The following is a 25,773-nucleotide window of genomic DNA, read 5'->3' on the forward strand; positions in this document are numbered from 1 at the left end:
GTCAAAGCAAAGACTAGAACAAGAGAAAAACTGGGAATTTTGTTATGGTTTTTCACTGCTGGGGCGATGGAGTCTTTATGACTAAAGGGATCCTCCGCCATCCATCCCACCATCGGGTCGTCGGGGCGGGGCATCCAAGGCCAGTCACAGGGTCTCAGCACCTCCACAATAGCAGCTGGCAGCGGCTCTAGGCCTCTCTCGGTCGCTGGAACGTCCATCCACAGGCGGCTACCATAGGGCATTGGCTACAGGCTCCGTCCGTTAAGCTTTAGCGAAGCCACGCACGCTGTGTGATAACGCCATTTTGGCTCCATCGCACCCAAGAAGCTACTGGACACCTACTGCCCGTTTCAGTTTTTTTCCTCCCCTGCGACTCTGCAATCTTGGGGGTGCGACCCAATATCGATCTCGCCGCCTCTGTCAATCACAATCCCCGGCCTGGCTCCTCTTCCTCCGCCATCCTGCAGCGTGTGTTGTGTCGTGTGAGCCAAGACAGAACATTAAGCAACAAGACAAACTGACTGGCCAGCTGCGAACCTGCTGGAACTGCAGCCCTGCTTCCGACTTGGACGCTGCACTGCCGAATCAGCGGACAGCCAACCGTCAGAATTCCTCCATCAAATTCCATCATCCAAATTCCATCATCCTCACCACCGCGAGCGCCACCAGCCAGAACTGCCATTCGCCATCCCTCAAACCGCAGAATCCCGTCGTGTTCGTATCCTCGCACGCAACGGCTCACGGACCTCGTCCTGTCACTGCTGTTTTGTTAGACGGACGGAGCAACGGGCACTCGCAGCTTGTAGGGTGGTGTCTCAAAATACCACGGCCGGAGCACGCAATCGCTGGCCTTCTCGCTTGACAGCGCATGAGTCGCCGCAATCCCAATTAACCTTTGCTACGTCGTGCGATAAGCCTTCTCACCGCATATTATCCCCATGGAGTCCCTGTCGACTTCGCCCGGCCGCGAGCCGACTTCTCTCTCTTCCCTGTCTCGAGCCCACTATGACCACTCTTCGACGGCCGATGCAGTTGTCACTGCCTCTCTAACATCGACTGCGACATCACCTTCGCCTTCACCTTCGCTATCCACCTCCACTGTCAACACTCTACCTTCGACCTCTGTCTCCGTCTCCGTTCCTGCTCTTGACCCTGCTTCTGTCGCTACCTCCAATCCTGTTTCTGCCCATCAGTCCTTGTCGCAGCAGCCGCCATCGAGAGACAACTGCGAGCGACGCCGCGAGGGTGAGGAAGAAGTCCCCTCCAAGGGTCTCGTCAAGATGCCCTTCGACCTCGTTGGCAAGACTTTAAGTCCCTTTCTCAAGGAGCACATCCCCGACCAGTATGCTCCCGTTGGCAAGAATCTCAAGAGAGACGACCAGACCGGCACTGGCAATACCTTGGTCAATATTAAGGATCCCAATACCAAGTACTGCTATCGCCATCGCCCCGATTCAAAGTGCCGTCGAGCCGCAGATGAGACCAAGATGGGAACCATTCAACGGGTATGTCTAAACCAAGCTATCCCTGCCCCCCTTGTCTGACATGTCACTTTGCTAACAATGCTTTTCCTTTTCGCTTTATAGGAGCTCAACAGCCTCTCATCCGCCGATCAGGAAGCAATTACCCACGTCTGGTCTTTGTTCTCTGCCGCCCCAGCCAAACATCGCGAACTGATGCTGCAGGGCATCATCACCCAATGCTGCTTCCCTCAGCTCTCGACCGTCTCCCGCGAAGTCCAAGAACAGCTCAAGATCGATTTCATCGCCACCTTGCCCGTAGAATTATCGTACAAGATCTTGTGTTATTTAGATACCGTGTCGTTGTGTAAAGCTGCGCAGGTCAGCCGGCGCTGGAGGGACCTGGCCGACGATGACGTCGTTTGGCACCGAATGTGCGAACAGCACATTGACCGAAAATGCACAAAGTGTGGCTGGGGTCTGCCGCTATTGGAGCGGAAAAAGCTCATGGCATGGAGCCGGCATCAACAGACGGCACACCCAAATCCATCCAATCGCGCCGCCGAGACTTCTGCTGAGCCCGCCTCAGCTCCCGCCCAAGGTTCCAACAAAAGGGCCATGGTGGTCCGCGACGACAGCGGGGCCAAGAGATCACGGGTCAACAAATCGGGCAACGGTCGGGCGCAACTCGACGAGGAGCGAAAGTTTCGACCATGGAAGGATGTGTATAGGGATCGTTACAAGGTTGGATATAACTGGAAGACAGGACGCTGTTCCATCAAGACATTCAAGGGCCATGAGAACGGGATCACCTGCCTGCAATTCGACCACAACATCTTGGCGACCGGATCCTACGACACAACCATCAAGATTTGGAATGTCGAGACGGGAGAATGCATCCGCACGCTGCGTGGACACACCTCAACGATTAGGACCCTGCAGTTCGACGACGCCAAGCTAATCAGCGGAAGCTTCGACAAGACGATCAAGATCTGGAACTGGCACACGGGCGAATGCATCAGTACACTCCAGGGCCACACAGACGGTGTGCTCTCCATCCACTTCGATGGGTGCAAGCTCGTTTCGGGATCTATCGACAAGACGGTCAAGATCTTCAGCTTCGATACCAAGCAAACCTGGACGCTACGGGGCCATTCCGACTGGGTCAACCATGTGCGCCTCGACTCCGCATCTCGCACCGTCTTCTCAGCCTCCGACGACCTCTCTGTTAAGCTGTGGGACCTAGATTCGAAGCAATGTATCAAGACTTTCTTGGGCCATGTCGGACAGGTGCAGCAAATCTTGCTGATGCCGCCAGACTTTGAGCCTGACGAGGACCCCAACGCTGACAAGACCGATGCTGCATCAGCGAGCAGCGGACGGGGCGATTCCCCAACACCTCTTCCAGACCAGACATCCGACCAGCGTGCTGCGTTTGGCTCCGGCTTCGTGTCGGATCCTTCCAGACCTTTGCCTCCTCGCTACATGCTTACCGGTGGCCTCGATAACACGGTCCGACTGTGGGACATTGCCACGGGCAAATGCATCCGCAGCATGTTTGGTCACGTCGAGGGCATCTGGGGCTTGGTGGGCGACACTCTCCGTGTCGTCACCGGTGCCAATGATTCCATGACCAAGGTCTGGGAGCCTCGTTCCGGCAAGTGTGAGCGCAGCTTCACTGGCCACGCTGGCCCAGTGACTTGCGTTGGGCTGAGCGATAGCCGCATGGCAAGTGGCAGCGAGGATGGAGAAGTTCGCCTGTACAGCTTCGAAGGCACCAGCTTGGAGGAAAGGGGAACGCCGTCTTAGGCGATGCCAAACCCAGTTCGGCAACGCCATCACACCACCAATCACCACCACGCTACCCTCATTGGTTCTTGTATACCGAGGGAGTGTTAGTGGCACAAATCACGACTTTTTTGGCATTGAGTTTCTTCCTTTGTGTCGAACTGATGTTGTCTTTTCATCTTTCTTCTTTTCTTCTCCATTTTCAGGATTTAGACGGACAGGTTTTGGGTTATGGAAACTGGAATGTGCTGGTAGCGCATAAACGGCATTTTTATTTCTCATCACAAAACACAAATCATAGAGCGATTTCTTTTCATATTGGCCGATATGGTAGCAACGCAACGGGAAATGGATACCCTCGGAGGGCAATTGGGAAACGGCGTTTTGGACTCATCTCAACGGGAATGCTGCGACTAAATGTCTTGCAGCTTGGAGTACACATGGGAGTAATGGAGCTTTCGGACTATGTGAATGCTATTGTGGCTATTGGGCGCTTTTTTTCTCGAGTACATAGCCCAGATTGACACTCTGTTAATTCGATCATGGTTCGTCCGACAAAATACACATGGTTATACGCATGAATAGTTTTACTCAAAGCAATTGTGAATGTCTCGAGTCAAAGTTGTGAATATTATTGCTTGTGAATGTCCTATCAACACACCTTATCTCTTCTGTCTTTTATCTAGAATCTCTTCTGGACCTGATATAATGCAACCTCTACCCCTGATCTTTCAGGGATTGCAAATTTGCGAGTAACAAACCAGAATATTCTTCCAGCTACAAGAAGCACTGACACCAAAACAATCCTTGATGCTATTATCACCATTATAACAAGTTCCCTGCACACTTCCATCGCCACCAGCAATATAAAACAACCAGCTGCCGTCGCCTTGCTTGTAAAAATCCATGTTCCCCACCCCGCACATGCCCGAGAGCTGAAAGTACGTCGAGCCCGTGGTGGAGAGGCCGTCGACGGGGGTGTCGCCCGCCCTGAGGAAGCCGGCGCGGTCGCCCCAGAGCATGCAGTCGCAGTTGTAGTAGTTGGATGGGCAGGCGACGACGTCGCTCTCGATTTCGCCGCCTTCGCCGGGGGAGATGGAGCAGGGGCCTGTGAGGACGTGGAAGTCTGCGGTGGAGAGGGGGAGGAGGGTGGTGAGTGCTGTGAGGATGGTTGAGAACTTCATGGTTGCGAGAGAAGAGAGCTGATTAAGGTGTTGATTTTGTCTATGGTGTTTTGTTTGGTCTGTTTGCTTGAGGAGATGTTATTTTGATAATGAGACAGGGAGCCTTTATTTATATTTGTGGCGGGCATTCACCCGATGGTTGAAAGGAAGTGTCTACAACACTGCGAAGACGCATATATCCCGATCCATGCAAACTCATACCATGGAACACGCCTCATGGGAGACACGAGCAAGGTCCTCAACACCGTCTGGTGTTGTAAAATATCCAATCATGTCGGCTTCTATTCCCCCATGGCAATCCTGTTTAATACAATTCCAACATTCGCTTGGCAAATTTCCCCGGAGTTGTACATTGCAGGCTCCTTTGTCATGATCTTCCAGTTATAGATTTTTTGTGTAAGAAGTGTCGAATCCTACGCAAACTGCTAAACTGCGATTATACGGAATCGATTTCCTTAAACGTCGAAATGGCGGGGCTGACATACAGTGCTCAGCACTTCATACTTGTGAATCGCGTCTAGATACCCGATTGAGTAACGAGATGAAGATCGCTTTCCGGCTGATATGTTATGTTGGTCGAATCCTACTCACCCTGATATATATATGTTTGTTCTACGGTTACACGATGCCTGTATCTAGAAGTAAACTAGGGCTGAAACTCGGACATCCCAGCGCACTTAATTATCCGATGGTATAGGATGAAACCTAGCCCAATGGCTATAACAACAAACATTAAAGCTTGGAATTGTGCTTCAGTGGTAGGTAGAATAGTCTATTAATATATATCCGCGTTCCTGCAGGCTTTGACCTAGCACAGCCGAACAACCCGTACAGATCACATAAACCAACAACTTAGTCGAGAACCCTCAGCCTTCATACTATACTAAGCTTAAATATCGGCGCAGCTATATTCTATTTGGGCTGGTTTACATCAGCAGGAGCGCTTATATCCGAGTACTTCTCGCGTCCCTATGTGTACCCAGCTGGGCTTAATCCCACACCACAGCTGTGACAAGGTTGCCAGGAAGGGTTACTTTGGATGTGGACCCAATCCTGTCCTCAGTGTGGCTAGTTGACTCTCAAACAGCAGTGGCAAAACAATGTCGAGTATTAAGTATACATAATAATTGTAGAATAAATAGACTTGGAATCTCCACAGCTTTGTCGTTCTCCGAGATTACGACTCGGCCTAGAGGTCGGTGTCCGTTGCCAGATCACACGCTCGTCCATAAGCCCCTCTTGGATCAACGACATTAAGCCTCGCTGCTGAAGCCATAACCGAACATCTCGGCATACAGAAGTAGCCCGAATAATAACGTGCCATATAATTAAATAGTTCCATTGTACACAAGATACCCATACCCATACGAGCAGCTAGCGGAACACATGCTTATGGTGTAGCACATTATGGGAGGACACAGGCGAGGTATATACTTAGACCCTGAGCCATGTATAACGCTAATTATCATCAGATAATTAAGAGTTATTACTCTTACCATAACCAACATGTATGGCATATAATTATTCTACCTAGCTTTACAGGAGCGCCGTTCTGAATGCTATGAACTATGCGGTCACTCTTAAACGAGATGTTGATCGAGGAAATGGCGTTAAGTATTTAATAGTGAACCATTCATGACCAGACACCAGCTTAAAGCCCAACCTCTGAAACGGTTCTATGAGTCAGTTATCTGATCTCAGTCGCCGGCTTTGCCCCCCAAAACGCCGCCCATCAAGCCAAATGACGTTCCCTCCCATAAGCCGAATTCCTCGTCTGGGACCCTGGGAAAACGAACCTCGGCCCAGCACGGCAAATCAGCGGGTCAACCTGTCCGGTCCCTCCCGGCTTGTCTTAGTAAGATCCGGTACGTACCATCAAGGTGCAGCCGCTGCGTGGGACCCCGCATTATCACAAGCTCGGCATGTGGTCGGTACGAGGAATAACGTCACTGGCTGGCGCTTTTTGACATTTGAGATCATCTGAAAGAAAAGGGAAAACACGCAGCAGATTTTAACGTACATCGTCATTATTATCATGTGCTTCTCGTAGAAAACCACAGCCGCGAATCTCAATGACGCCAATCCCCCTGCTAAATGTTCAGTTAATCGTGAAATCACACCCCTGCATACATCTTCCGGCCACACGGAGCTCCTGCTCTACAGATCGGAATGGTCACTTCGGTCAGACAAGCCGAAAATCCTCCACCTGTCCGGCTATGTAAACTTCGCCCGTCAAAACACACTTGAGTGACTCCCCCTTCCCCAGCCAATGTGGGGGCAGCCCAGCTGAGCGAGCCGCGGGCCAAAAGAAAAAAAGCCAAATACCAGTTGTTCGATTCGAGTTTCGCGGGGGTGGGAGGGCCAGCACCGGCTTAGCTTGGCTTGATAGCGTCTTACACCAAAAGAGACGACGACAACCCAGCTTTGCTCAGCCCGGCGGCCCGGCTGCAACAGAAATTAACATGTACTTTTATAGGAGTAAAACAGCCAAAGTATACCGAGCTGTGGCTCATGCTTTTTGTATCCTGTGACTTGCGGTCCAATGGCCGTGGCTTATTGGTTCGCCCCTAGCTCCAACGGGCAAAGGGGGGCGTGTGTCCAAGGGAGACGAGATGGAAGTTAGACGCCGGAATCATATGTCAAAACCATGGCTTTTCTTTAATAGCGATTATCGGCTGTCTGGATGACTCTTTTATTTCCTCTCCTCTCTTTCTCCTTTTCTGAGCTTATGCTTTTAATTTCACGATTCCTCCTTTCCTTTCCCTCCATACTATTTATCCTGCCTCTTCCTCGTCTTCCATCTCTTGCTGGTGTGACTCTTGTATCATTCCCTGCCCGGTTTCCTCGCTTGATTGAATAGCCGTTGCTACTTCCAACCGCAAATCATTAGCTATACCTCCCTAGCTTCATATAAGCTCGGCTCTTCTAGGAGCGCCCAAACATCCTCGGCAGTGACCCACGAGCCTTGTCTGGACATTTTAAATAGGAAAGCTCATCAACGACACCCGAAGGACATTCAATTGCTCTGTTCAGCACAATAAAGCTTCCAAGATGCCTAGAGACGGCAGTAAACAACCGCCCTCGGCGGCGACAAACCTCATCGGTTCGTCTTGCCTTTTCTCTCATGGCCCTCTATTGTATATCATGAGCTTCAAAGTTGTATTTGGCTAACATGATCTCATTGTTGCAGCTGGTGGTGGCGCCGGCATGATGGAAGCTCTCGCCTGCCACCCTCTAGGTATGTCCACCTCGTATAAGCAATTGCCAACTGAGAACACGATGTTAACCTCCAACATATAGACACAATCAAAGTGCGAATGCAGCTCTCTCGTCGTGCACGAATGCCCGGCGCCCCCCGCCGTGGCTTCATCAAGACCGGTGTAGAAGTTGTAAAAAAGGAAACTCCCCTCGCCCTGTACAAGGGCCTCGGCGCCGTCTTGACGGGCATTGTCCCTAAAATGGCCATTCGATTTACATCATTTGAATGGTATAAGCAGCTCCTCGCCGATAAAACCACCGGCACCGTCTCAGGCCGAGGAACATTTCTGGCTGGTCTCGCTGCCGGTGTGACAGAAGCCGTGGCTGTCGTGACACCCATGGAGGTCATCAAGATCCGTCTGCAGGCGCAACATCACTCAATGGCCGATCCGCTGGATATTCCAAAATACAGAAACGCCGCGCATGCTCTGTACACCGTCGTCAAGGAGGAAGGCTTCGGAGCGCTATACCGTGGAGTCAGCTTAACAGCGTTAAGACAAGGTTCCAACCAGGCCGTCAACTTCACGGCATACTCTTACTTTAAACAGTGGCTCAAGGACTACCAGCCTCAGTATACCGACGGTAACTTGCCCAGCTGGCAGACAACCATCATTGGTCTCGTGAGTGGCGCCATGGGTCCTCTCAGCAACGCCCCCATCGACACTATCAAGACTCGTCTGCAAAAGACTCCGGCCGAGTTTGGCACCACCGCTTGGACAAGAATAACCACCATCACCAGCGACATGTTCAAGTAAGTTTCTTCCATTTCATACTCAAGATTGAGATAGGACAAGAGAGCTGACAGTTTCCTCCAGGCAAGAAGGTTTCCACGCTTTCTACAAGGGCATCACACCTCGCATCATGCGCGTTGCACCCGGCCAGGCCGTCACCTTTACCGTCTACGAGTACCTCAAGTCCAAGCTGGAAAAGAGTAACCTGGCCTTTGTCGGTGGCAAATATGAGGAGTAAGAAAAAAACGGCAGCACTTCGATGCATTTTGTTGCGATATATACCCTTGCTTTTTTCGGCCAAAAAACGAGAGGAAGACATGGTCTGACCTGTATTGCAGTTCTAGAGCAGAAATGCGAGAGGGTCAGCCCCAGCATGCTTAGGGTCTGTGAGCGATGACGGTGATGGTAGCGGCGATGGTGATACGATACGGTGGTAAACATGATTGTTTAGAGGTTTTAATGGCAGCCATGGATTGTGGCGTTGGGTTGTGTTCAGTTTCAAAATAGTAGAGTGGATATATCTTCTTGTATAAAAAAGTATGGACAATGTCTATTCAGGCTAGATCGTTGCGTTCGTGCTGTGTCGTAACTCGTGAGGGCCTCTACCTGCCAGGGCGCTTGGGCCTGCTGAAACCTGATGAAGCCACCTTCTTGGGATGGAGATCGTTCAAGACTTCCTCCTCGGTAATCTCACTGGGGTCTTCCACCTCAAACTTCTTCTCAATGTTGATACCGGCCTCTTGCTCGGCGATGGTGAGAACAGCACGCTTCATCAGGGGGTACAGCATCCTGTTCTTGATGGCCTTGTTTCCAGCCGTCGCAGGGCAAGTATAGATGAAGAGGATCGGTGTCTGTTCTGCTCCATCATGGGTATGGGTAAACCGATAAAAGGTGAATCGGGGCTCGACAGTAGAGATGCTCTTGATGAGTTCGGTGAGGGAGTTGGAGTTGGGGGTTTCGGGTGCCAGCTCTACTCTTTCGGTAGCCGCGTTAATTTTCTGTGTGGCATGGTGATTAGTATACGAATTCGGCTGCTAAATCAGATGAGCCGTGAGCCAAACTCACCAGTGTCGCCGCGGCCTTTTGCCCCTCGGCAACCTCCTTCATTGCCGCAATGGCATCCTCGTTGACCGGCATGTTCAAGCTCTGGGCGAGATGGATTTCTCGGATGGCAGTGCCCGATCCAGCTTCCTGCTCTGCCCTCTTGATCTCGCCCAGCGACTTCTCCTCTTCGGTCAGGGGCGCTGCCAGGGCATTGTGCGCATCGTGGGCCTTGAATCCGTCCGCTGTCAATTCCTTGGCCATGGTCATGAAGGGCGTCTCGCGGAAGTGCTCCGTGCCCAGCTCTCGCACCAGCGTCAGCCGTGTCGAGGCGAACAGCATCTTCTGGCGGACTTTGGCAGCATCTGGAACGTATGTCACGGCAACAAACTTGGGCGTGTCGTCGTAGCGGCGGAGGATGGCATAGAGGGCGACGTCTGGCTTGACGAACGGCTCCAGCACAGACAGGTTCTGTCCAAAGTCGGAGGATTTGCCCGCGATCGTCTCAACGGGAACCAGGGATTCGCCCTGGATCGTTACAAGCAGGGCAAAGTCGGAGGGCGTCGCGAGCAGCGAGCTGAACGCCTTCTGGAGCTCCTCGGAGGCTGTTGTCGAGATTCTGCGGTCAGCTCACCGCATCAAGGGGGGCCAATTGATTTGATCCGGGCATGATGGCGGCATCCGTACCTGAGATTCCAGACTGCATCTTGTCTCGATATCTTGCACCGCGTGCAGTCTGCTGTTAATTCAGTGGTGAGGCCGGTCCGATGCCGTGATTCTCAGATGAAGGCTCCAAGTTTCGGGGCTCTCGTCAAGGCCCGACGACGCATGTAAGTCCAAGCCCCTCCTGTTGCCCCGCCATTGTTGCGACAACCAGCAGCCCCTCCACAACGTGGCAATACGCCCCCACCAACAGCGGCGTTGCAGAATACGCTCGCAGATTCACAGTTACCCTGCATTACGACTACCCATATTCAGGAATACTGCGGGTGGCCCAATTGTAGTAATCCGACCATATCAGTATAATGTATAACTCATATCCAATCATTATTGGATGTTTTCGTCACTCGTAGTAATTGAAAAACTGGAAGCAGACGAGACAACACCCAACTACAGAAATTGAGGGACCAACACTCACAGTGAACAATGGAACAGCGCAGTACATAGGCAGTCGAATTGAATCAATAAGTGGCAGCCCCTTTTCTACAATATCTGATATGTGACCACTGCACTTAACAACCAGCTACTGCACAAGTCGTCAATGAGCGCCCAAAATTTCCTCCAAAAAACAATCCGTTGAGATATCTCACTATTGTCCGATGTTGTCATGACAGCTCGCAAAGCTCGTCTTATTAGCCTCTACATAATCATTGCCGCCAATAGGACAAATCCTCCGATGCTTGAAAGGGGAGGGATGACACCGCAAGGCGAATCTGAGGCCGGAACATGAGAAGGAGCCGGAGGACTGCCTTCCGGTTTCTTGCTTGGAAATGGCCAGAGAGTGCTCTCAGAAACTATCGGCGATAGAGCTGGGCTACCAGCAGGCTGGCAGTTGTCTGCCGAAGTGTATCCTCCAGGAGCTTCTCCAGTGCCATGCCCATCGGAGTAAGAATCTGGCTGGGATGGCTGACAATCCGACGAATAACCTGGTGGGTTGGAGGCGGGTGTCGCATTTGGAACTTGCTGTTTAAGATCAGAATACGTCTTGGGCTCTGGAGCGTTGCCGGGTGGTGTCAGGGGCCCTTGGGAGGGTGTGCTCAACCCTGTGTTGCCTTGAGTAGAGCATGGAGATTCTTGAGCAGCTTGGGTTGCTGGAAAGCTAGCGGTTGGGACCACCGTAGCTGCCGGATTCCCAGACGCAGGGTTTCCGAATGATGTTGGAGCTTCTGGTGCTGGTCCTTCCGGTGTAATACGTTGAGAAGACTGCCGAGGCTCTCCAACTGATGAAGCATCGGTAGATGAGCACGAGGTCTCTGCTGCAGCAACAGAGGACTGAATGCTCGTTGGTTGTCCATAAACCGGACTCTGTGTCAGCGTGACTCGCGTGTAGACGTTGGCAACTACAGGGGAGTTTTCTGGGCAAATGCTCCCACACATGCCACGGGTGCTGTCTCCCATGCATGGATAGTCGCATTTTGCTTCGTCGGTTGGATGAACACCGTTCGGATCATCACCACAGCGACAGCAGCTTTAAAAGACAGTTAGAACGTGATGTCACTATCAATACCTCCAACGTATACGTGACTCACTCAGGGAGAAGAGCAGCAAACTGGTGACCTCTACAGGCGAGTTGGCACGTCTCAGGAGTTAAAGGGCCATTTGGAAATACGACTGGCTCTCCGAAGCAGGCCGGATCAATGGAAGAGCAGCCTTGATAAGAGAACTCGCCCGTGTTGTGCGTGACTTGACCGATAACGCGGGCCACGCCAGCAAGAACGAGTAGAAGAATGCCTATCATCTCTTTTGAATGAGAAGATGCGGCAGGAGGAGTGACTAGGAGTTCAACAATGCCAACAAATGGGGGAGCAGTGAGAGAACGCAGATGGGCTAAAGAGTGACGGACGCAGAGTGGGAAGAGAAGAGAAGGCAAAGAGAGAAGAAAAGAACTGTTGAGGATTTGGAATAATGTTAGGCATGGAGGTTCTCACCTCGGAGGAAGGAGCAAGCGCCGCCTATTTTAGGGTAGGGGAATACATGACGCTCCTTCCCATGACATCGCGTATGGGTTTAAAATGACGAGGCTCGCCGAGATTGATGGCTGAGGCAAGCTTGTGGTTGCATTATATCCGATAGGAATCGCTGATTGTGTATTCGATGGTTTGTGTCTAGGTGAGATTCGTCGTGACTGCTTGTGCTGGCATCTTGCATATGGAGGGTGGAACAACAGTATAGTGCCATGTTATTAACAGTATCAGCAGTAAGAGAAATATTGTTTGTAAAATCTCATAGAAAGAGTACATATTGCTCGATAGAATGATAAAATTAGATCGGATTGATAGGACATAATATCTTGAAGCTTCTGGGAATAGAGGGGCATCGCAAACCATATCAGCGTTGGCTTCAAGGATAAACGACTGTGATTGGCGGCGAATTGTACAAAGACCAACGAATACATGCTATTAAACACGCTCTAAGAAGATAAACAATATTCTCTTAGACAAGTTGATAGAGTTACATGGCCGTATCCATGTCTGCGATTGGAGATCTCAAGATCTCAGGAACCATTTATCAGGATTGGACAGACCAGCGCTCCAGTTTGGCAGACCCACATCATCCCCACCAGAGAGGACTTCAACCCACATGTATTTGTTGCCTCAGGCAGAAATGCTACTAGACCCCTGCAAGCGCACAACCAACGTGAGCAGAGGGCACGAAAACCCCAATTTAGCGAGCTTTTTTCCAAGTGCGCCAAAGTCAATCAAACGGGCATCTCTGCTTCGTCGTCACGATCAACTCATCCAACCCTCCCGTTGAGCATCACCAGTCAAGATGAGCGCCATTAACAAGATCGCCGCCAACAGCCCCTCGAGGCAAAACCCCTCCGAACTTGAGCAGAACATTGCTCAGGCTCTCTTCGATCTCGAGACCAACACTGCCGACCTCAAGGTTGCCCTGCGACCTCTGCAGATCGTCTCTGCCCGTGAGGTGAGAATGACTTGAAAGCAAACCAGAAAAGAGACCGAACATCTTCGAGATCCTGTTCCCAAAGATATACAATGGCTTCAAGTGCGATTGGCGTCCCTCTCTGTAGAGAGGGAGTGTGTGTGTAATACCGATTCGACAGAATGGAATTATTGACACCCTCTCCCTGTCTCGAAAAAAATTATTTCGAGGGACGCGCCGCATGGCCGGAGTACTATTGACTTCTGTGGAGCAGGACGGGAAGCGGTCCAAGGCGTATGTCCTGGAGCTCGCATGCTGACTTTGGGATCTTGAATAGATCGAAGTTGGCCACGGCAAGAAGGCTATTGTCATCTTTGTCCCCGTCCCTTCCCTGCAGGGCTTCCACCGTGTTCAGCAGCGGTAAGCAATTTTCCATCTTTCCAATTCAACTCATACCACAGCCGCTAATTTATCCCCCCAACAGCCTGACCCGTGAGCTGGAGAAGAAGTTCTCTGACCGCCACGTCCTCATCCTGGCTTCTCGCCGCATCCTGCCCCGCCCCAAGCGCTCTGCCCGCTCCCGCAACACCCAGAAGCAGAAGCGCCCTCGTTCCCGCACTCTGACTGCTGTCCACGACGCCATCCTGGCTGATCTCACCTACCCCGTTGAGATCGTCGGCAAGCGTATCCGCACCAAGGAGGACGGCAGCAAGACCCTCAAGGTCATCCTTGACGAGAAGGAGCGTGGTGGTGTTGACTACAGACTCGACACCTACTCTGAGGTCTACCGACGATTGACTGGCCGCAACGTCAACTTCGAGTTCCCCCAGACCGGTAACGCCGAGTTCTAGACTAGTTGAAAAGAAAAATTTAACTGGTGTTCAAAAAATCCTTTCTCTTTTTGGGGCCATTGGGAACATAAAAATGCGTTGCTGTTTTTAAAGCATCGGTGGGTTGGTCAACATTTGGGCTTGGCGTCTGATATCAAGGTAGCTTTTGTTTAATGATATAAAGCTACTGGCATGATTTGATCAATTCACTCTCATGGCTACCTGCCTTGTCGTCTAAATGCTTGTCTTTTGTCTCTTTTGATCATCTATCTGGGGTATCTATCGCTGTAAATGTCCCACTATTCATTCGTGACTATTCATTCGTGACTGATGCGCCCAACGCCGAGCACGCACCAGTATGCCAGTTCTCGCTTCTCCCTCGTTTCCTTGTCCTTGCTCGGTGGTCCATCCATGTCGGCCTGAGTTTCAGACTCCCACTCCATGCGAACAAACATGGGAATCTCAAGCAAGTCTTCGCCCTCTTTGAGCGGGCTGGTGTCGATGTTGTCGTTGCCCTTCTTTTCTAACTGATCGATCCGCAAAGATGCCGGGATAACCTCCAGCACGATGCTCACCCAGTTTCGCCCCTTCTCCCAAATCTTGCCCACCTCGGGGCCCTCGTCTGCCTTTCGACTTCGGTCCTTTTCGTCATCCTTGAGGGCATCATCCCACATGTCAGTGTTGGCGTCAACCTCAAATTGCGGACACAGCACGGTAACTCTACTGGAGAAGCGACCTGGGGTTTTAGGTGGTGAGGCCAAGGTGACCTTGATGTTGTCAAAGAGGGGATTCTTAAAGGTGACAACGAAATGATACGCTTGATGCGGCTTGAGTGGCGCTTCTTCCTGGACCATGGGCCTATATGTTACCGGCACAGGCGTAGCTGTGGGATTGAGCGGCCGAATCGTGATTGTTGGTATATATGATTTGGCAACGAGGCGGATTTTGAATCTCGTAGACACCACTTTCGCCTCGGGTTTGGATATAATGTGGCGGCAAGAAGGACAACGTTTTGATCGCTTGCTGCGGAGAAGATATGCAATTGGCCGAAGCTCGTCCTCGAATCGTGCAGGCTCTGTGGGCTGCTCGCTTCGCTGTTCAAGTGACGCGGTGACGCCCCATCCTCCGTCAATGAGCTTCTTTATATCTTTTGACTCGTCTAGATTCGCAATTTTGAGACCGTCGTTGGTACCGAGTGCCTCACGCATAATATCTGCCGGTCCTTGCTGCAAACGACCCTGGTGACCACGGCCAGTATATAAGGACATGATGCGAGTCAGAGCGGCAGGGGACGAGAAACCTAGTCCATCATGCAACGGAAGCCCGCGTATTGACGTGTTGGATTCTGACAACTGTTGCTGATAAAAGGCCTTCAGGTTGGCAAATTGCAAGTCTGCATCAACTTGTTCGTCAGGCACAGGCGGTTCGTCCGGGTTGTCTTTCCGCCTATCTTTAACATCTCTCAATGTGAGCTTGGGTTGGCCTCCGTTGTTCACTTTGGAGAGTTGATTATATATTCCGCTGGGCCGGTCGAACTCAATGCCGATCTCAGTTGATGTCCAGTTGCAATATTGACAGAAGAGCGCATACGGGCCGCCGGTGGGGTTGGTTTGATACTGTGTCGGGAGAAGATTCGCATCCGTGGTAGGTTGGATAGCTCCAACTTGGAGGGGGCCAATACAGACCGGACACTGGTAACAGCTTCTCGTACATCTGGCCCAGCAGTGATTAGACTTGACAATTACAAATACGTACGATGCGAAAGGGGGGGCTCATTACCTGTTGCCCTCGCTGCGCAGGTTACTGCTAGGCACCTCAAACAAGCAATTGGGGCAATAGTATGTCACCGATTCTTCTGTTACGCATCGTGGACAACGGATCTGCTGGCAGTCTTCGCAGTAGAGGAGGTATTCGAGAGGGTATAAGCTGTAGTTTGACCGCGGGGCTTTTGGATCGAATGCTTCGTTCTCCTCAGGATCTGAAAGCGCACCTCCTGGACCGGAAACAGTCTGATCCGAGCAAGGGCATTGGATGTATGTGTACGGGGTCGAAGGCGACATCTTTCACGTCACATGTCTGTTGGCGCGTGCGTGGTTGGTATGAGTGAAAACACAGGTGGATATCGTCCGCTGGGTTTCATCACGAAGTCTCGGTGAGGAGCTTTTGATTCAAGGTGAGCTCGGTGAGGGAGCTCTACCTTCACGTGATGGCGCCAAGTTATCAGATCGCCCGAGCTTATCAACTAGGTGGCTTATGTAATTGGTCTACGACTCCATGTACTCCGTACCTCGTATTTGTTCCCCGCTTTGTCTTTCACAGATGCGCCCCGGATTCTGGATGATCATCCTGGCCAAAGCTCTCACAACGGGCGATCGATATATTGGAATGACGCTTACATGACAAGCAGCAGCTCCCGACTTGCGGGTGCATGTTGAAGCCCGGTGGTGGCGGATCTGCGGTGTCTTCTCTCAGCATCGAGACGCTACGACAATTAGCTGGCCGTTTTCGTTTGATATTTGCACCGCTTTCAAAAACACGCCAGTTTCACCAGTGCCTTAGCATGTGGATTTGTCAACCTTGAAAGCTCTTGGAAGTCTGCCTTATACCCCCACCTCAATATATTGTGATCGCTGCAGCTGAAGCTGTCAACTGTCAGCTCTTGACTTTCATCTCGTGTAAGCTGGGCGACAATTTCCGCTAGGCTTATTAGAATGAAAACCCCTTTTCATGTTATCGGCCACGCAAGCACAGTCGGTACTGGACGCAAACGCTCCGACATGTACTATGAGCAATAGAGCTAGTGCTAATGCACTTTGACAAGCTTGCTACGCAGCTAATGAAGGCAGCCTCAAAGCATTGTTTCATACGAAGCCTTAGGGTTCCGAGCTACAATGCGAGATGGCACTAACACTGTGAAGTGCGCTGTCCTCCGCTGGCCATGGTTGGGCAATTCTACTGGGCTGTGTCTTAACATGCCATACCGCCGGGTTTTGTCTTGTCGGTGAGGTCGACGTGTCCTCATATGTCTCATCTCGCGAAAGGATATTCCAAAGTAGCGAGTTGCTCCTCATTCTCAAACAGAAAGCTCTACGACATTTCTCCTTTTGGGGATGTACGCGGAGAGGCTGGATATTTGGCTCTGGGGGAGGCGTCACTCGCAGTGATCGCAGTACAGTACTACCGCTCTACTTTGGCCAGGCCAGGAACCAAAGAGGAGAAGCACGGGAAGCCAGAAGTAATCAGGAACAGTGGCTCGTATTTAACCTTTTCCTTCAGCTGGCTGAGTGAGCACGCAAAATCGATGTTTACGAGCGTACGTAAGGCTGACAAACGAGATCGGAAAAAGGCGATTTCGGAATCTGCACAGTCTTGATTTTACCGAGGAGGCTTGCAGGGAAGTTGTCTCTTGTTGAACGCTTAAGCGGCGCGATGCTACAGACGGTGGATACTTGAGATAAAAAGAGAATTCAAGCAAGTCGCAAAGAAAAAGCAAAACAAGGGCTAACCACTAGCAGAATGCGACAGAGTCCCATATGCTGTGAGACCATCTGGGGAGAAGGGAGGAGGGGAACAAAGCCTTATTTTTCTCTCGTCGGCACAAATCGCATCATGCCATGCTGGTTTCGGCCAACAGTCTGCAAGGGAGTTGAGCTCTTTTTTGGGGGCCAGATGCAGGTAACGCAATAATGGAAGTCAATGATGTCCGCACGACGTCGGGCGAGCTTTGGCGCATCGGATCTGAGATGGCCGCAGCCCACAGTCCGCCAGTGCCGCCGAAGTGGAGTGAACATCGCGGATCCTTGCTCGATTACCAGGCTTGAGGGCAGAGCCCGGATGGCATGATGATACTCGTCACTTTTTTTTCGGTCCACTCCCGGACGCCTCTTGACGGGAGACGGAAGGAGATTTCGCCATGCTTCGCTTCGCCGAAGAAAAAAAAAGAGGCAGGATAAAATAGTTGACGACACAATGCAGCACCAGGAACACACCGCATGAATGTGGGTTAATATTCGGGCTCTGCACTTGAAGAGGAAACGAGACATGTAACAAGCAGAGCTCGCTCGGCAAGCCCGCGGACTTTTGCGCCTCTGCGATTGGATCTGGAGCTGTTGACAAGAAGCTCAGCTTGGCAATAGTCTATGCGAGAGGGAGTGACGTGGATGCATCTCCGTTGACTTTGTGAAAGCCCAGCTCACAGCAGGATCCTGGTTCAGCCATCTCTCTGCGTCGCTGGTCTTGACTGGCCGGACTCTCTGCCACAGTATGCACCGAGTGAGCACTGCGTGGCGGGACCCAGACCAAGGCAGACAGACAGATAGTATCTGGTTTCCTCGTGGTCAGACTGGCCGGTCGCGGCCTTGATATGCATCCGGAGCTTGGCCTCAACAACCAAGACGAGAGCAGAAAGCGACTCCAACATGTGCCGAACACTTGCGTGCTGCAATGTAGCACTACCCAAGTCTACGGGCCTTTTTTTTTTTTTTTTTTCTTCACGGCTGATGCTGAGGTGGAGCGAATCATGCAAACAAGGATCGGATGCTGGGACTCGACTCTGTGCCAGCTCACCACCGCCTCGTGCTTGCTGCAGAGCCAGTGAGCGGCTGGCACACCCCTGCAAGCGATGAACGCTTGGATGAGACATGGTTGGCCATTTGCCCAAAGCAGCGTGTGCTGATGAAGACGATGTCATCCCTGCTGCTGCTGCTGCTGCTGCTTCTGCATACATGTGCATATTCCGTGGTACCAGCCCTTGGGTATGCTCCGTGCTTCCGTGCTACGAGCTGTACAGTACGCTGCTGCTTGTCCTCGAAATGTCGAGATACGAGTGCTGATGGATGCCGCGATCACGATGAGACATCAAATGGCGATAGCATGGATCCATATCCATGGATGTACTATTTCGCGGCGCTTGCTGCAGTGGGGTACTTGCTGCCTCGGATGGGACTTTGGAGTCAATTGCATGTCCATGTTGGGTGCTGGTGCCTTGATTGATGCAATCGCTGGCCTGGTGCCGCGCTAACTGCTAGTGCCCTAGAGTAGCTAGCATCATCTCTCGGGGCTAGAATACAGGGGCCGCATCCTTGTACAATGGCCACTGGCCAAGGCATTTGCGGCGTGCTGCTAGGGGAAAAGGAAAATTGCACTGCGCCAGCTGGGGGGAGCTAGGCCAAGCTAAGAGCTGCTAAGCAATTGCCTTTTCGGCACCCGACGCAAGAGCAAGCAGCAACACGGAAACGTCGTCTCTCCTCGTTCTCCCTTTATCTTTCTGTTCCAAGTTACTTTATACTTTGCGTCTCGCCGTCCCTCTCCACTCGTCTCGGTTCGTATGAGAGGCCAGCCCTGCAACATGGTGGCTGTCTAGTGATTCATCTCATGGCTGCATTCGACTGCCAATCCTCGTGATACCGCCATCGACTCGGCGGGCGTCGAGCAAGCTTCACAAGCTCCAAGCCTTGCAGGAACCACACGCCAAGTTACACGGCCGGGGAACACGAGAGCGGGCTCACCATCACTAGCCTGTGACGTCTCGGGCTGCCCTTTTTGCCTCTGGGAGCTGGAGATCGACTCGAGGTGCCTGTGATTTGCCTTTCACCTGCCGTCGACTGGAGCTGGGGATGGTGTGAGGGAGTGGGAAAGAGGTTTAGACTTTTTTTTTATCTGTGGATGCTTCAGCCTGCATGCTGATACTATACATATTCCATATCCAAGGTATAAACTCACATCACCATATATAACAACCTGGGGCCTGTCTCGTCCACAGCCCGCACACCAACAACCGTCCGTCTTTTGCGGGCAGCATCAACTCCACTCCCCAACGTCTTTCCCGCCTCTGATGGCCGGCCCGAGAGCACGATCAAGCAGCGTCCGCAGGGCTCGCGGCCTTTCGATTGGAGAGGATGGCAAGCCGGTGCCGCTCAAGCGTTGGGATGGTGCCAGCAAAACGTGCAGGGACTGGGACGAGCTACGAAGAGTGAGTCGCATTGGCCCAATGGAAACGCCTGTCCCCTGCGCCAATGGCGTGTTAACAGCAGTCTAACCGGTGTGGCATTGCATTGCTATAGGATCCCGAGATTTGGGAGCGCAACGGTAACTGCCTTGTCCACCTTTATGCCAAGGGTGATTCAAAGCGCGGGCCGTCTTTCAAGCTGCCCTTTGCGGCTCTACTGTTAGCGGGATGCCTTCCGCTCCTCGAAAAGTTCCTGGTACTGGAGGGTCTTGCGTCTAGGACGGCGCAGGAGATTGAGAGGTGGGATCAGCTGCATCCTAGGTCGACGGCTGAGCTGTATATTCCGGCCCCCCCTCATGCCACCGAAAAGCAGGCACAGCGCTATCATCTGGCCTTCAGAAATCTTTTTGCGTGGGTTCTAGGGAGGCCAATCGTCGGCGAAAGTCTGGGAAGCGCACTCGTCACACTCCTTCGCTCCATGCGCGAGTTCAGGTCCTCTCCGGAAAGCAACGTGGATGATTTGCTCAAGTATATGCGCCACACGCAGTACCTCGAGATGGCCGAAATACCCGTCCACGCCACCGCGGCTCTTTATCTGGCAGAGACATTTCAGCTGAATGACTTGTATAAACAGGCCTTTGCTCATTGCGTTGGCATGCATGACCGCTTGTTTTCCACTTCAGAGTACCAGGTAGGGAATAATCCCGTCGCTGTTTTTTTCTCTCTGATGCAATATTTCTCTTGCGAACTAGGCACTGATTTTGTCTCATGTGACAGCTTATCAGCGCGGTATCGCGAACACTTGTCCGCAGGGCACGTTTGGAAATGAACGCAATGCTGCAGCAGACATCCAATAGACTGAGGAGCTTCCTCGACGAAGAATTATCGGAAACGAATCTGGGAATTCCAGCCGGGACCCGCGCCCACCTCGACAGGTTCCGAAGCTTTCTGCTGTCCTTTTACTCAGCCAAGTTCGGCTACTATCCTCCCAAGACATTTAGCGCAGATGTACTCAGCATAATGGCAGAGGATTTTGATGCCCTATACGAGCTTCTCGTGGATAACAGCTACACCGCATCGGACATCATACCATCAACGGCGGTCGGCGGCATCTGTACTGAGCAGCTGGTCCAGACATTCAACGAAAACAACAAATTCGAGCCCTTGCAGCATCCCCTGCCTCAGCTGCCTCAGCTTGAGGCTTCTAGTGATGGGCTCCGTCGCCTCTCAAAGTTTCCATTTGTCGAAAAGGTCATTCCCGGCCAGCGGTTAGTAACGATTACGGCTTTAATCACGGCATCCAACTGGACAGAAAAGTGTTTCAAGAACGACCTCGTACAGGCATACCGCAGATTTGAAGAGGATGCCGTTCTTTCTCCCAGCAAGGTCGACAAGAGCGAGAAGATTTCACTGCTGGAGGCTCGTAAGGTGCGATGGATTCTGGTTTATGCAGTCCACCAAGTTTTGCGCAGTGCAACACGAAAACCGGCAGAGGTGTGGGGCGAGGAGACGTCTTACCACCTCACGGTCTCGATGAATGGCACCCCTCCATGGTCGTCAGCATCTCACGAGATGAAGAAGCCCCTGCGGATCCAAACAGACATTGTGGCCGATGACGACCTCGTGACCCAGCGGGCCATCAAGATACAGGAAACTTCGGTGGAAAGGATAGAGATCAAGCCTGATATTGACTACTTCGCATTGACGCACAACAAGAGCCGCAACCCATCCATGTCGACCCTGTCAGACAACTCCTCTCCTGCAACCCTTTCTCGGTCAAGCTCTCTTTCCAACTGCTTGAGGCGCAATTCAACCATCCGCAGGTCGCTAAGGAAATTCAGGAGGAGCTCCATGTCGGCATCACAGCCGTCGACGCCGCCGACGCCGGCGAAGCCATTGTATCACGAGATTGTCGTACAAGGCTATGGGAACGGGACACAAGCAGTCACGGTAGAGCCGGAGGATGAGGGGCTGATGATGAAAGGCGCATTGGCGGGCCGGAGCGATTCGACGGCGTCGTCTCAATCGAACTCGAGCTCGAGCACCACTGCCTCGTCAGTGCCCGAGAGCATGAGCAGCACGATTGACACGCTTTCCACGAGCGCGCTGTCCAGTCCCACGACGCCCACAACGGATGCCGCCCTGAAGCTTGAGATGATGCTCGCCCGCTGGGGCCCACAAGACAAGGCCCCGGTAAGGCTGGATCTGCCGCGTTCGGCATCAGCCAGCGCCATTTCCGGCGAACTGGGGAGCTTAGCGGCGGGGCTCCACAGCTACTCAGGAGCGGTTGACAGGAAAGAAGACGTCAAGAGAAAACGAAGAAGTTTAGAGCCCGCGCGGTCGGCGCCGGCGCCAACCGCCCTGCAACGACGCTACACGATGCTTGGAGACCTGCGACGGAAGAATTTTGGGTTTGAAGCCAAGAACATCTCCGTCCGCATTCGTGAAAACAGCATCAGCGAGGAAACGTGGACTCCCAGCCGGAGGGATTCCGATGATTGGTCCATAATGCTAGCCTTTATGGACGGGACTGAGACAGAGGCTGAAGCTAATACGAACGACGCCTGGGCACAATATTCTGATTTGGGAGGACTTACTGATATGAGTTAGCCCACATACATGCATCCATATGATTGGGCATAATGAGATGTGTGAACTTGGGCAGGGGAAGAGGGAAAAGAAGCAGGAAATGATTTCTTCAATGGTGGAAAAGCAACTTTTGGTATTTATTCTCTCTTTTGCTTTTTCTTTTCCTATGTTTGTTGCATATTTTGGTTGATACCCAGTGTCGGCTGACACGCTTACGATACCATTTTCTCTGGCTGTCATTCATTTTGTATTGGACATTCCTTTTTCTGTTTGCAAGTCCTGGGATATGGTACAAAATCGGGTTACAAAAGAGCGCGCATTGCCTCTTAGACTTGAAGTTGAATATTGTTGTTTTTACTACGAGAGTTATTTGAGGTGTCGATGCAAGCTGAGGTCATTTCTTCGTATTCGTCGCATTGCGGGTATACATATAGACTCATATATATACATATACATACACGTTCCTCTGTTACCAATCATGTCCCCCATTAACCGCGTTACAAGACTGAGAGCACATGCCATGTCATGCCGTGCCATGGCCAAGATGTTTTGAAACAATGTTTTAATACATGCATTTACTCGCTCTTTGAGCGTGAGGCGGGGTCGAGGCCGCTGACCAGGTCGCTGCCGATGGACCAGATCATGTAGGTCGGGCCAACGAGCCAAGCACCGCTTTTTAAACGAGTTAGTGGGTTTCACGAATGAATTGGAGAGATTGAACATACTTGGGAATGATCCAGAGCAGGATGAGATCCTGAAGAGGGTTGTGGCCGATGTTGTCGAAGCCACTGTAGTACTCATTTGCCCCTGTCTGCCGTTAGTTTGATTTACATCATTTTGAGTTTTTCTTCCAGTTTTTTTATGTAAGAGGTATCTCGAAAATACTTACAATACAGAACCGTCTTGCTAAGCGTCATGATAGCGGCGCTGAAGCCAATGAGAGTAGCCCTGGCACCAGCCCTCCCGCTCAAGACCTTGATTCCAGCAGAGGAGCGCTTGCCGGAGAAGAACCAGGCGGCAAAGTACCAGAGGTAAAGCAGGGTCTCGACTGCATTAAGGAAGCCCTGGGCGCTGGTGAAGCCGTTTCCGGCGTTGAAGGCCTTGAAGCCGTAGATGTGATCGACCTCGCCGTAGAGCTTGTAGGGCGCCCAGATGGGCCAGTGGAGGGAGCCGCCGGGCATGGACAGCGGGCGGAGGAGGACGTAGCCGGTGTCCCAGATGACGAGGGGCAGGGAGATGGCGAGCCAGGCGAGGGTGGCGGTTGTGGGAGCGTGGGTGAAGGCGGATTTGGAGGACTTAGTGGCGGATGATTTGGAGGAGCGTTTGGCGGAGGGGGTTGCGGGGACGAAGGCGGTGGGCTCGACGCTGGCGGCGCGAGAGGAGGCGGCGCGTGTGGTGACCATTTTTGTGGGAGGTTTAATGGGTTGTTTCTTTTTTGGTGGTTTGATTTTGTTTGTTTACGTGAGTATCACGAGTTTTATGAGGATGAGATGAGAAATTGGGTGGGAATTGAGGGGGAGGGGCAAAATAAGCGGCGGGTTTCCCGAGATTTAGCGTGGGGATGCCCAATTGAACAAGAACAAAAACACGACGACAAGCTCCAAACGCGAGAAAGCAAAGAAAGGAAAAGAGAGAAGGATTCGGAAATTAGGTGTTTTGTGTGTGAGGTTTTGTGTGTACTGTACAAGGTGTGAGAAAGAGGACAGCGATGCAACAAGGGGCTGCGTTGGGCGAATCAAAGCGAGCGGCGGGCGTTGTGCTAAAGAAAATTGGGATTGAATCGATATTGACAGCCCAACCCGAAATTGGAGGCAGGCAGATTGAGGCTAGGGCCTTATTGGGTTCTCCAAATCAGTGTGTTTTTGGGTGACAAGAAGTGTGACAGTGGGTGCCGAGGCTTTAAAGATGGAATGATTGGGAGGAGAATTGCCCGATTCTTCAGCGGCCAAGTTGCTCCGGAGGCCGTGGCGCGTCGGAGCAATATTTGGGGCTGATGGCGGGAGAGGCTGAGTTACGCTCTGGGCGGTGCATGTGTGATTGTGATGATTTGAGATGAGATGAGATGTGTTTGAATTGAATTGAGTTTTTGTTTTTAAAATATTACAATACAATACGCAATACGCTGACACGAGGATCTAGTGCGTATAGTTGAGATTTCTGTCCGAGACCATTGTACGAGTACGGAGTAGGTATGTACAAGTATACACGATATCATGTGATCATCATCATGCAGCATCAATCTTCAATCACCCTCCAAACGTGTCTCCCCCATTCTCCAGATACTCGCGCTCCTCGTCTGTCGTCTCCCGCCCCAGGACCCGATTCCGGTGCGGGTACCGCCCAAACCGCTTGATGATGGCCCAGTGCCTCTTCTCAAAGTTCAAGTTCAGCTGGCCGTACTCCTTGGCCGCCTCGGGATTTGCCTGCATCACTCGCTGCGCCGCGATCCGGTACTCGTGAGCGACATCGGACTCGTCGCCGTTGACGTTGTTATCTGGTAGCAGCAGGCTCTCGACGTCGCGGGCGAAGGCCTGATACTTTTGCACCGCCAGCTCGTGCAGGTCGACGTCCTCCGAGTGCATCAGCGGCACGTAGAACCAGCTGCGGCAGGCGAACCGCCAGCGAATCTCGGGCCAATCGTCGGGGATGCCGCGCTGAATCGCCTCCAGCGCGATATCGCGGGCCATGGCGTCAAAGTAATCGAAGACGATGGCTGAGCTCTCGCCGCGGTAGCAATTGCGCGGGATCTGGTCTAATAGAAGCACCAGGCTGAGCCAGTCGTGGGCGTCTCTGGGTTGCAGGGCGTAGATGATGTCGTGGCCTGATTTGATGCCCTGTTTGCGGATGGCTTCTAGAGTAGGAGCGAAGCGCTCACTTTATGGAGATGACGAGTATGGAAGTCAGCTTGATATGTTAAAACAAATAGGGCGGTAAGATGGCAATGACTTACACGCATAGCTTATCAAACTCCGATCCGCCAAAGAACCATCTCTTGTTCTCCTCTGTGCTGGGCATGACGAGGCCATCTGGGCCTGCCAGGTGCTCGAACCAAAACTCCCGAACGCTCAGAAGCACATCCGGCGTCAGGATGAGTGAGACGCAAGACATGGTGTCTTTTGATGGAGTTTGCCCTGTAGTAGTGTTGGTCGAGAGATGGCGACTACAGCTTGTGAACGCTCTTGAGCTCAACTGCCGCCTATAAGACCCCAGAACCGGCTGGAGTCGATTTAATACGGCTCGACTGGGCTGTACTCCTTTCGAGTATATATGTGCAGCAACTAATACATGTTTTCCTCTTAGACCAGCCCTATGACGTCCAGTTTATGATGAAGGGGGCATTCA

General features: G+C 52.0%; 13 protein-coding genes across 13 annotated transcripts; 4 read left to right on the forward strand and 9 right to left on the reverse strand.

Moving 5' to 3' along the window:
• Positions 1-355: 355 nt before the first annotated feature.
• V8C40DRAFT_241751 (WD40-repeat-containing domain protein) lies at positions 356-3,862 on the forward strand. The gene is made up of 2 exons (XM_083215082.1): positions 356-1,505; positions 1,587-3,862. Exons 1-2 carry the CDS (start codon positions 939-941, stop codon positions 3,267-3,269), a joined length of 2,250 nt encoding a protein of 749 aa, XP_083075141.1. The 5' UTR covers positions 356-938; the 3' UTR covers positions 3,270-3,862.
• A 117-nt stretch (positions 3,863-3,979) lies between these two features.
• V8C40DRAFT_264611 (uncharacterized protein) lies at positions 3,980-4,432 on the reverse strand (the record flags this gene model as incomplete). Its single annotated transcript, XM_083219550.1, has 1 exon — positions 3,980-4,432. The coding sequence occupies one exon, from the start codon at positions 4,430-4,432 to the stop codon at positions 3,980-3,982; it is 453 nt and encodes a 150-aa protein (XP_083075142.1).
• A 1,223-nt stretch (positions 4,433-5,655) lies between these two features.
• Positions 5,656-6,385, reverse strand: V8C40DRAFT_241755 (uncharacterized protein). The gene has a single exon (XM_083215083.1). It carries the CDS (start codon positions 5,947-5,949, stop codon positions 5,761-5,763), a length of 189 nt encoding a protein of 62 aa, XP_083075143.1. The 5' UTR covers positions 5,950-6,385; the 3' UTR covers positions 5,656-5,760.
• A 784-nt stretch (positions 6,386-7,169) lies between these two features.
• V8C40DRAFT_241758 (mitochondrial carrier domain-containing protein) lies at positions 7,170-8,966 on the forward strand. The gene is made up of 4 exons (XM_083215084.1): positions 7,170-7,535; positions 7,623-7,670; positions 7,733-8,441; positions 8,506-8,966. Exons 1-4 carry the CDS (start codon positions 7,484-7,486, stop codon positions 8,657-8,659), a joined length of 963 nt encoding a protein of 320 aa, XP_083075144.1. The 5' UTR covers positions 7,170-7,483; the 3' UTR covers positions 8,660-8,966.
• V8C40DRAFT_241760 (twinfilin TWF1) lies at positions 8,928-10,315 on the reverse strand. Its single transcript, XM_083215085.1, has 3 exons — positions 10,150-10,315; positions 9,487-10,067; positions 8,928-9,419 (listed from the first exon to the last, which is right to left on the reverse strand). Exons 1-3 carry the CDS (start codon positions 10,166-10,168, stop codon positions 9,024-9,026), a joined length of 996 nt encoding a protein of 331 aa, XP_083075145.1. The 5' UTR covers positions 10,169-10,315; the 3' UTR covers positions 8,928-9,023.
• Positions 10,316-10,757: 442 nt separating this feature from the next.
• Positions 10,758-11,602, reverse strand: V8C40DRAFT_241763 (uncharacterized protein). Its single transcript, XM_083215086.1, has one exon. It carries the CDS (start codon positions 11,578-11,580, stop codon positions 10,822-10,824), a length of 759 nt encoding a protein of 252 aa, XP_083075146.1. The 5' UTR covers positions 11,581-11,602; the 3' UTR covers positions 10,758-10,821.
• Positions 11,425-12,033, reverse strand: V8C40DRAFT_241764 (uncharacterized protein; the record flags this gene model as incomplete). The annotated part of the gene is made up of 1 exon (XM_083215087.1): positions 11,425-12,033. A coding segment is annotated over exon 1 (209 nt), but the record flags the coding sequence as incomplete, so codon positions are not given.
• An 842-nt stretch (positions 12,034-12,875) lies between these two features.
• On the forward strand, positions 12,876-14,208 carry V8C40DRAFT_241766 (40S ribosomal protein eS7). The gene is made up of 3 exons (XM_083215088.1): positions 12,876-13,107; positions 13,403-13,485; positions 13,550-14,208. Exons 1-3 carry the CDS (start codon positions 12,952-12,954, stop codon positions 13,914-13,916), a joined length of 606 nt encoding a protein of 201 aa, XP_083075148.1. The 5' UTR covers positions 12,876-12,951; the 3' UTR covers positions 13,917-14,208.
• Positions 14,126-16,016, reverse strand: V8C40DRAFT_241767 (dynactin subunit 4). The gene is made up of 2 exons (XM_083215089.1): positions 15,675-16,016; positions 14,126-15,608 (listed from the first exon to the last, which is right to left on the reverse strand). Exons 1-2 carry the CDS (start codon positions 15,953-15,955, stop codon positions 14,213-14,215), a joined length of 1,677 nt encoding a protein of 558 aa, XP_083075149.1. The 5' UTR covers positions 15,956-16,016; the 3' UTR covers positions 14,126-14,212.
• Positions 16,017-17,649: 1,633 nt separating this feature from the next.
• On the reverse strand, positions 17,650-18,400 carry V8C40DRAFT_241771 (uncharacterized protein). The gene has a single exon (XM_083215090.1). It carries the CDS (start codon positions 18,313-18,315, stop codon positions 18,106-18,108), a length of 210 nt encoding a protein of 69 aa, XP_083075150.1. The 5' UTR covers positions 18,316-18,400; the 3' UTR covers positions 17,650-18,105.
• A 740-nt stretch (positions 18,401-19,140) lies between these two features.
• V8C40DRAFT_241775 (uncharacterized protein) lies at positions 19,141-22,902 on the forward strand. The gene is made up of 3 exons (XM_083215091.1): positions 19,141-19,866; positions 19,958-20,533; positions 20,620-22,902. The coding sequence occupies exons 1-3, from the start codon at positions 19,729-19,731 to the stop codon at positions 22,450-22,452; spliced, it is 2,547 nt and encodes an 848-aa protein (XP_083075151.1). The 5' UTR covers positions 19,141-19,728; the 3' UTR covers positions 22,453-22,902.
• On the reverse strand, positions 22,782-24,400 carry V8C40DRAFT_241776 (uncharacterized protein). Its single transcript, XM_083215092.1, has 3 exons — positions 23,321-24,400; positions 23,157-23,238; positions 22,782-23,103 (listed from the first exon to the last, which is right to left on the reverse strand). Exons 1-3 carry the CDS (start codon positions 23,832-23,834, stop codon positions 23,007-23,009), a joined length of 693 nt encoding a protein of 230 aa, XP_083075152.1. The 5' UTR covers positions 23,835-24,400; the 3' UTR covers positions 22,782-23,006.
• A 277-nt stretch (positions 24,401-24,677) lies between these two features.
• On the reverse strand, positions 24,678-25,539 carry V8C40DRAFT_264619 (uncharacterized protein; the record flags this gene model as incomplete). The annotated part of the gene is made up of 2 exons (XM_083219551.1): positions 24,678-25,305; positions 25,382-25,539. The coding sequence occupies 2 exons, from the start codon at positions 25,537-25,539 to the stop codon at positions 24,678-24,680; spliced, it is 786 nt and encodes a 261-aa protein (XP_083075153.1).
• Between the last annotated feature and the right edge of the window lie 234 nt (positions 25,540-25,773).

Source organism: Trichoderma camerunense (genome assembly GCF_050948025.1).
Source record: "Trichoderma camerunense strain CBS 138272 chromosome Unknown V8C40scaffold_6, whole genome shotgun sequence".
NCBI lineage: Eukaryota > Fungi > Ascomycota > Sordariomycetes > Hypocreales > Hypocreaceae > Trichoderma > Trichoderma camerunense.

Bases quoted from the DNA above. Each gene is read 5' to 3' on its own strand.
- V8C40DRAFT_241771 (XM_083215090.1), bottom strand. From the start codon at position 18,315: ATGTTGGAGTCGCTTTCTGCTCTCGTCTTGGTTGTTGAGGCCAAGCTC.
- V8C40DRAFT_241767 (XM_083215089.1), bottom strand. From the start codon at position 15,955: ATGTCGCCTTCGACCCCGTACACATACATCCAATGCCCTTGCTCGGAT. The intron at 15,609-15,674 runs GTAATGAGCCCC...CTGCTGGGCCAG, and splicing joins CTGCGCAGCGAGGGCAACAG to ATGTACGAGAAGCTGTTACC.
- V8C40DRAFT_241775 (XM_083215091.1), top strand. From the start codon at position 19,729: ATGGCCGGCCCGAGAGCACGATCAAGCAGCGTCCGCAGGGCTCGCGGC. The intron at 19,867-19,957 runs GTGAGTCGCATT...GCATTGCTATAG, and splicing joins ACTGGGACGAGCTACGAAGA to GATCCCGAGATTTGGGAGCG. The intron at 20,534-20,619 runs GTAGGGAATAAT...CTCATGTGACAG, and splicing joins TTTCCACTTCAGAGTACCAG to CTTATCAGCGCGGTATCGCG.
- V8C40DRAFT_241755 (XM_083215083.1), bottom strand. From the start codon at position 5,949: ATGCCATACATGTTGGTTATGGTAAGAGTAATAACTCTTAATTATCTG.
- V8C40DRAFT_241760 (XM_083215085.1), bottom strand. The intron at 9,420-9,486 runs GTGAGTTTGGCT...CATGCCACACAG, and splicing joins AAAAGGCCGCGGCGACACTG to AAAATTAACGCGGCTACCGA.
- V8C40DRAFT_241766 (XM_083215088.1), top strand. From the start codon at position 12,952: ATGAGCGCCATTAACAAGATCGCCGCCAACAGCCCCTCGAGGCAAAAC. The intron at 13,108-13,402 runs GTGAGAATGACT...GATCTTGAATAG, and splicing joins AGATCGTCTCTGCCCGTGAG to ATCGAAGTTGGCCACGGCAA. The intron at 13,486-13,549 runs GTAAGCAATTTT...TCCCCCCAACAG, and splicing joins TTCCACCGTGTTCAGCAGCG to CCTGACCCGTGAGCTGGAGA.
- V8C40DRAFT_241758 (XM_083215084.1), top strand. From the start codon at position 7,484: ATGCCTAGAGACGGCAGTAAACAACCGCCCTCGGCGGCGACAAACCTC. The intron at 7,536-7,622 runs GTTCGTCTTGCC...TCATTGTTGCAG, and splicing joins GGCGGCGACAAACCTCATCG to CTGGTGGTGGCGCCGGCATG. The intron at 7,671-7,732 runs GTATGTCCACCT...TCCAACATATAG, and splicing joins TCTCGCCTGCCACCCTCTAG to ACACAATCAAAGTGCGAATG.
- V8C40DRAFT_241763 (XM_083215086.1), bottom strand. From the start codon at position 11,580: ATGGGAGACAGCACCCGTGGCATGTGTGGGAGCATTTGCCCAGAAAAC.
- V8C40DRAFT_241751 (XM_083215082.1), top strand. From the start codon at position 939: ATGGAGTCCCTGTCGACTTCGCCCGGCCGCGAGCCGACTTCTCTCTCT. The intron at 1,506-1,586 runs GTATGTCTAAAC...TTCGCTTTATAG, and splicing joins AGATGGGAACCATTCAACGG to GAGCTCAACAGCCTCTCATC.
- V8C40DRAFT_241776 (XM_083215092.1), bottom strand. From the start codon at position 23,834: ATGGTCACCACACGCGCCGCCTCCTCTCGCGCCGCCAGCGTCGAGCCC. The intron at 23,239-23,320 runs GTAAGTATTTTC...AACGGCAGACAG, and splicing joins TAGCAAGACGGTTCTGTATT to GGGCAAATGAGTACTACAGT. The intron at 23,104-23,156 runs GTATGTTCAATC...TCGTTTAAAAAG, and splicing joins CTGCTCTGGATCATTCCCAA to CGGTGCTTGGCTCGTTGGCC.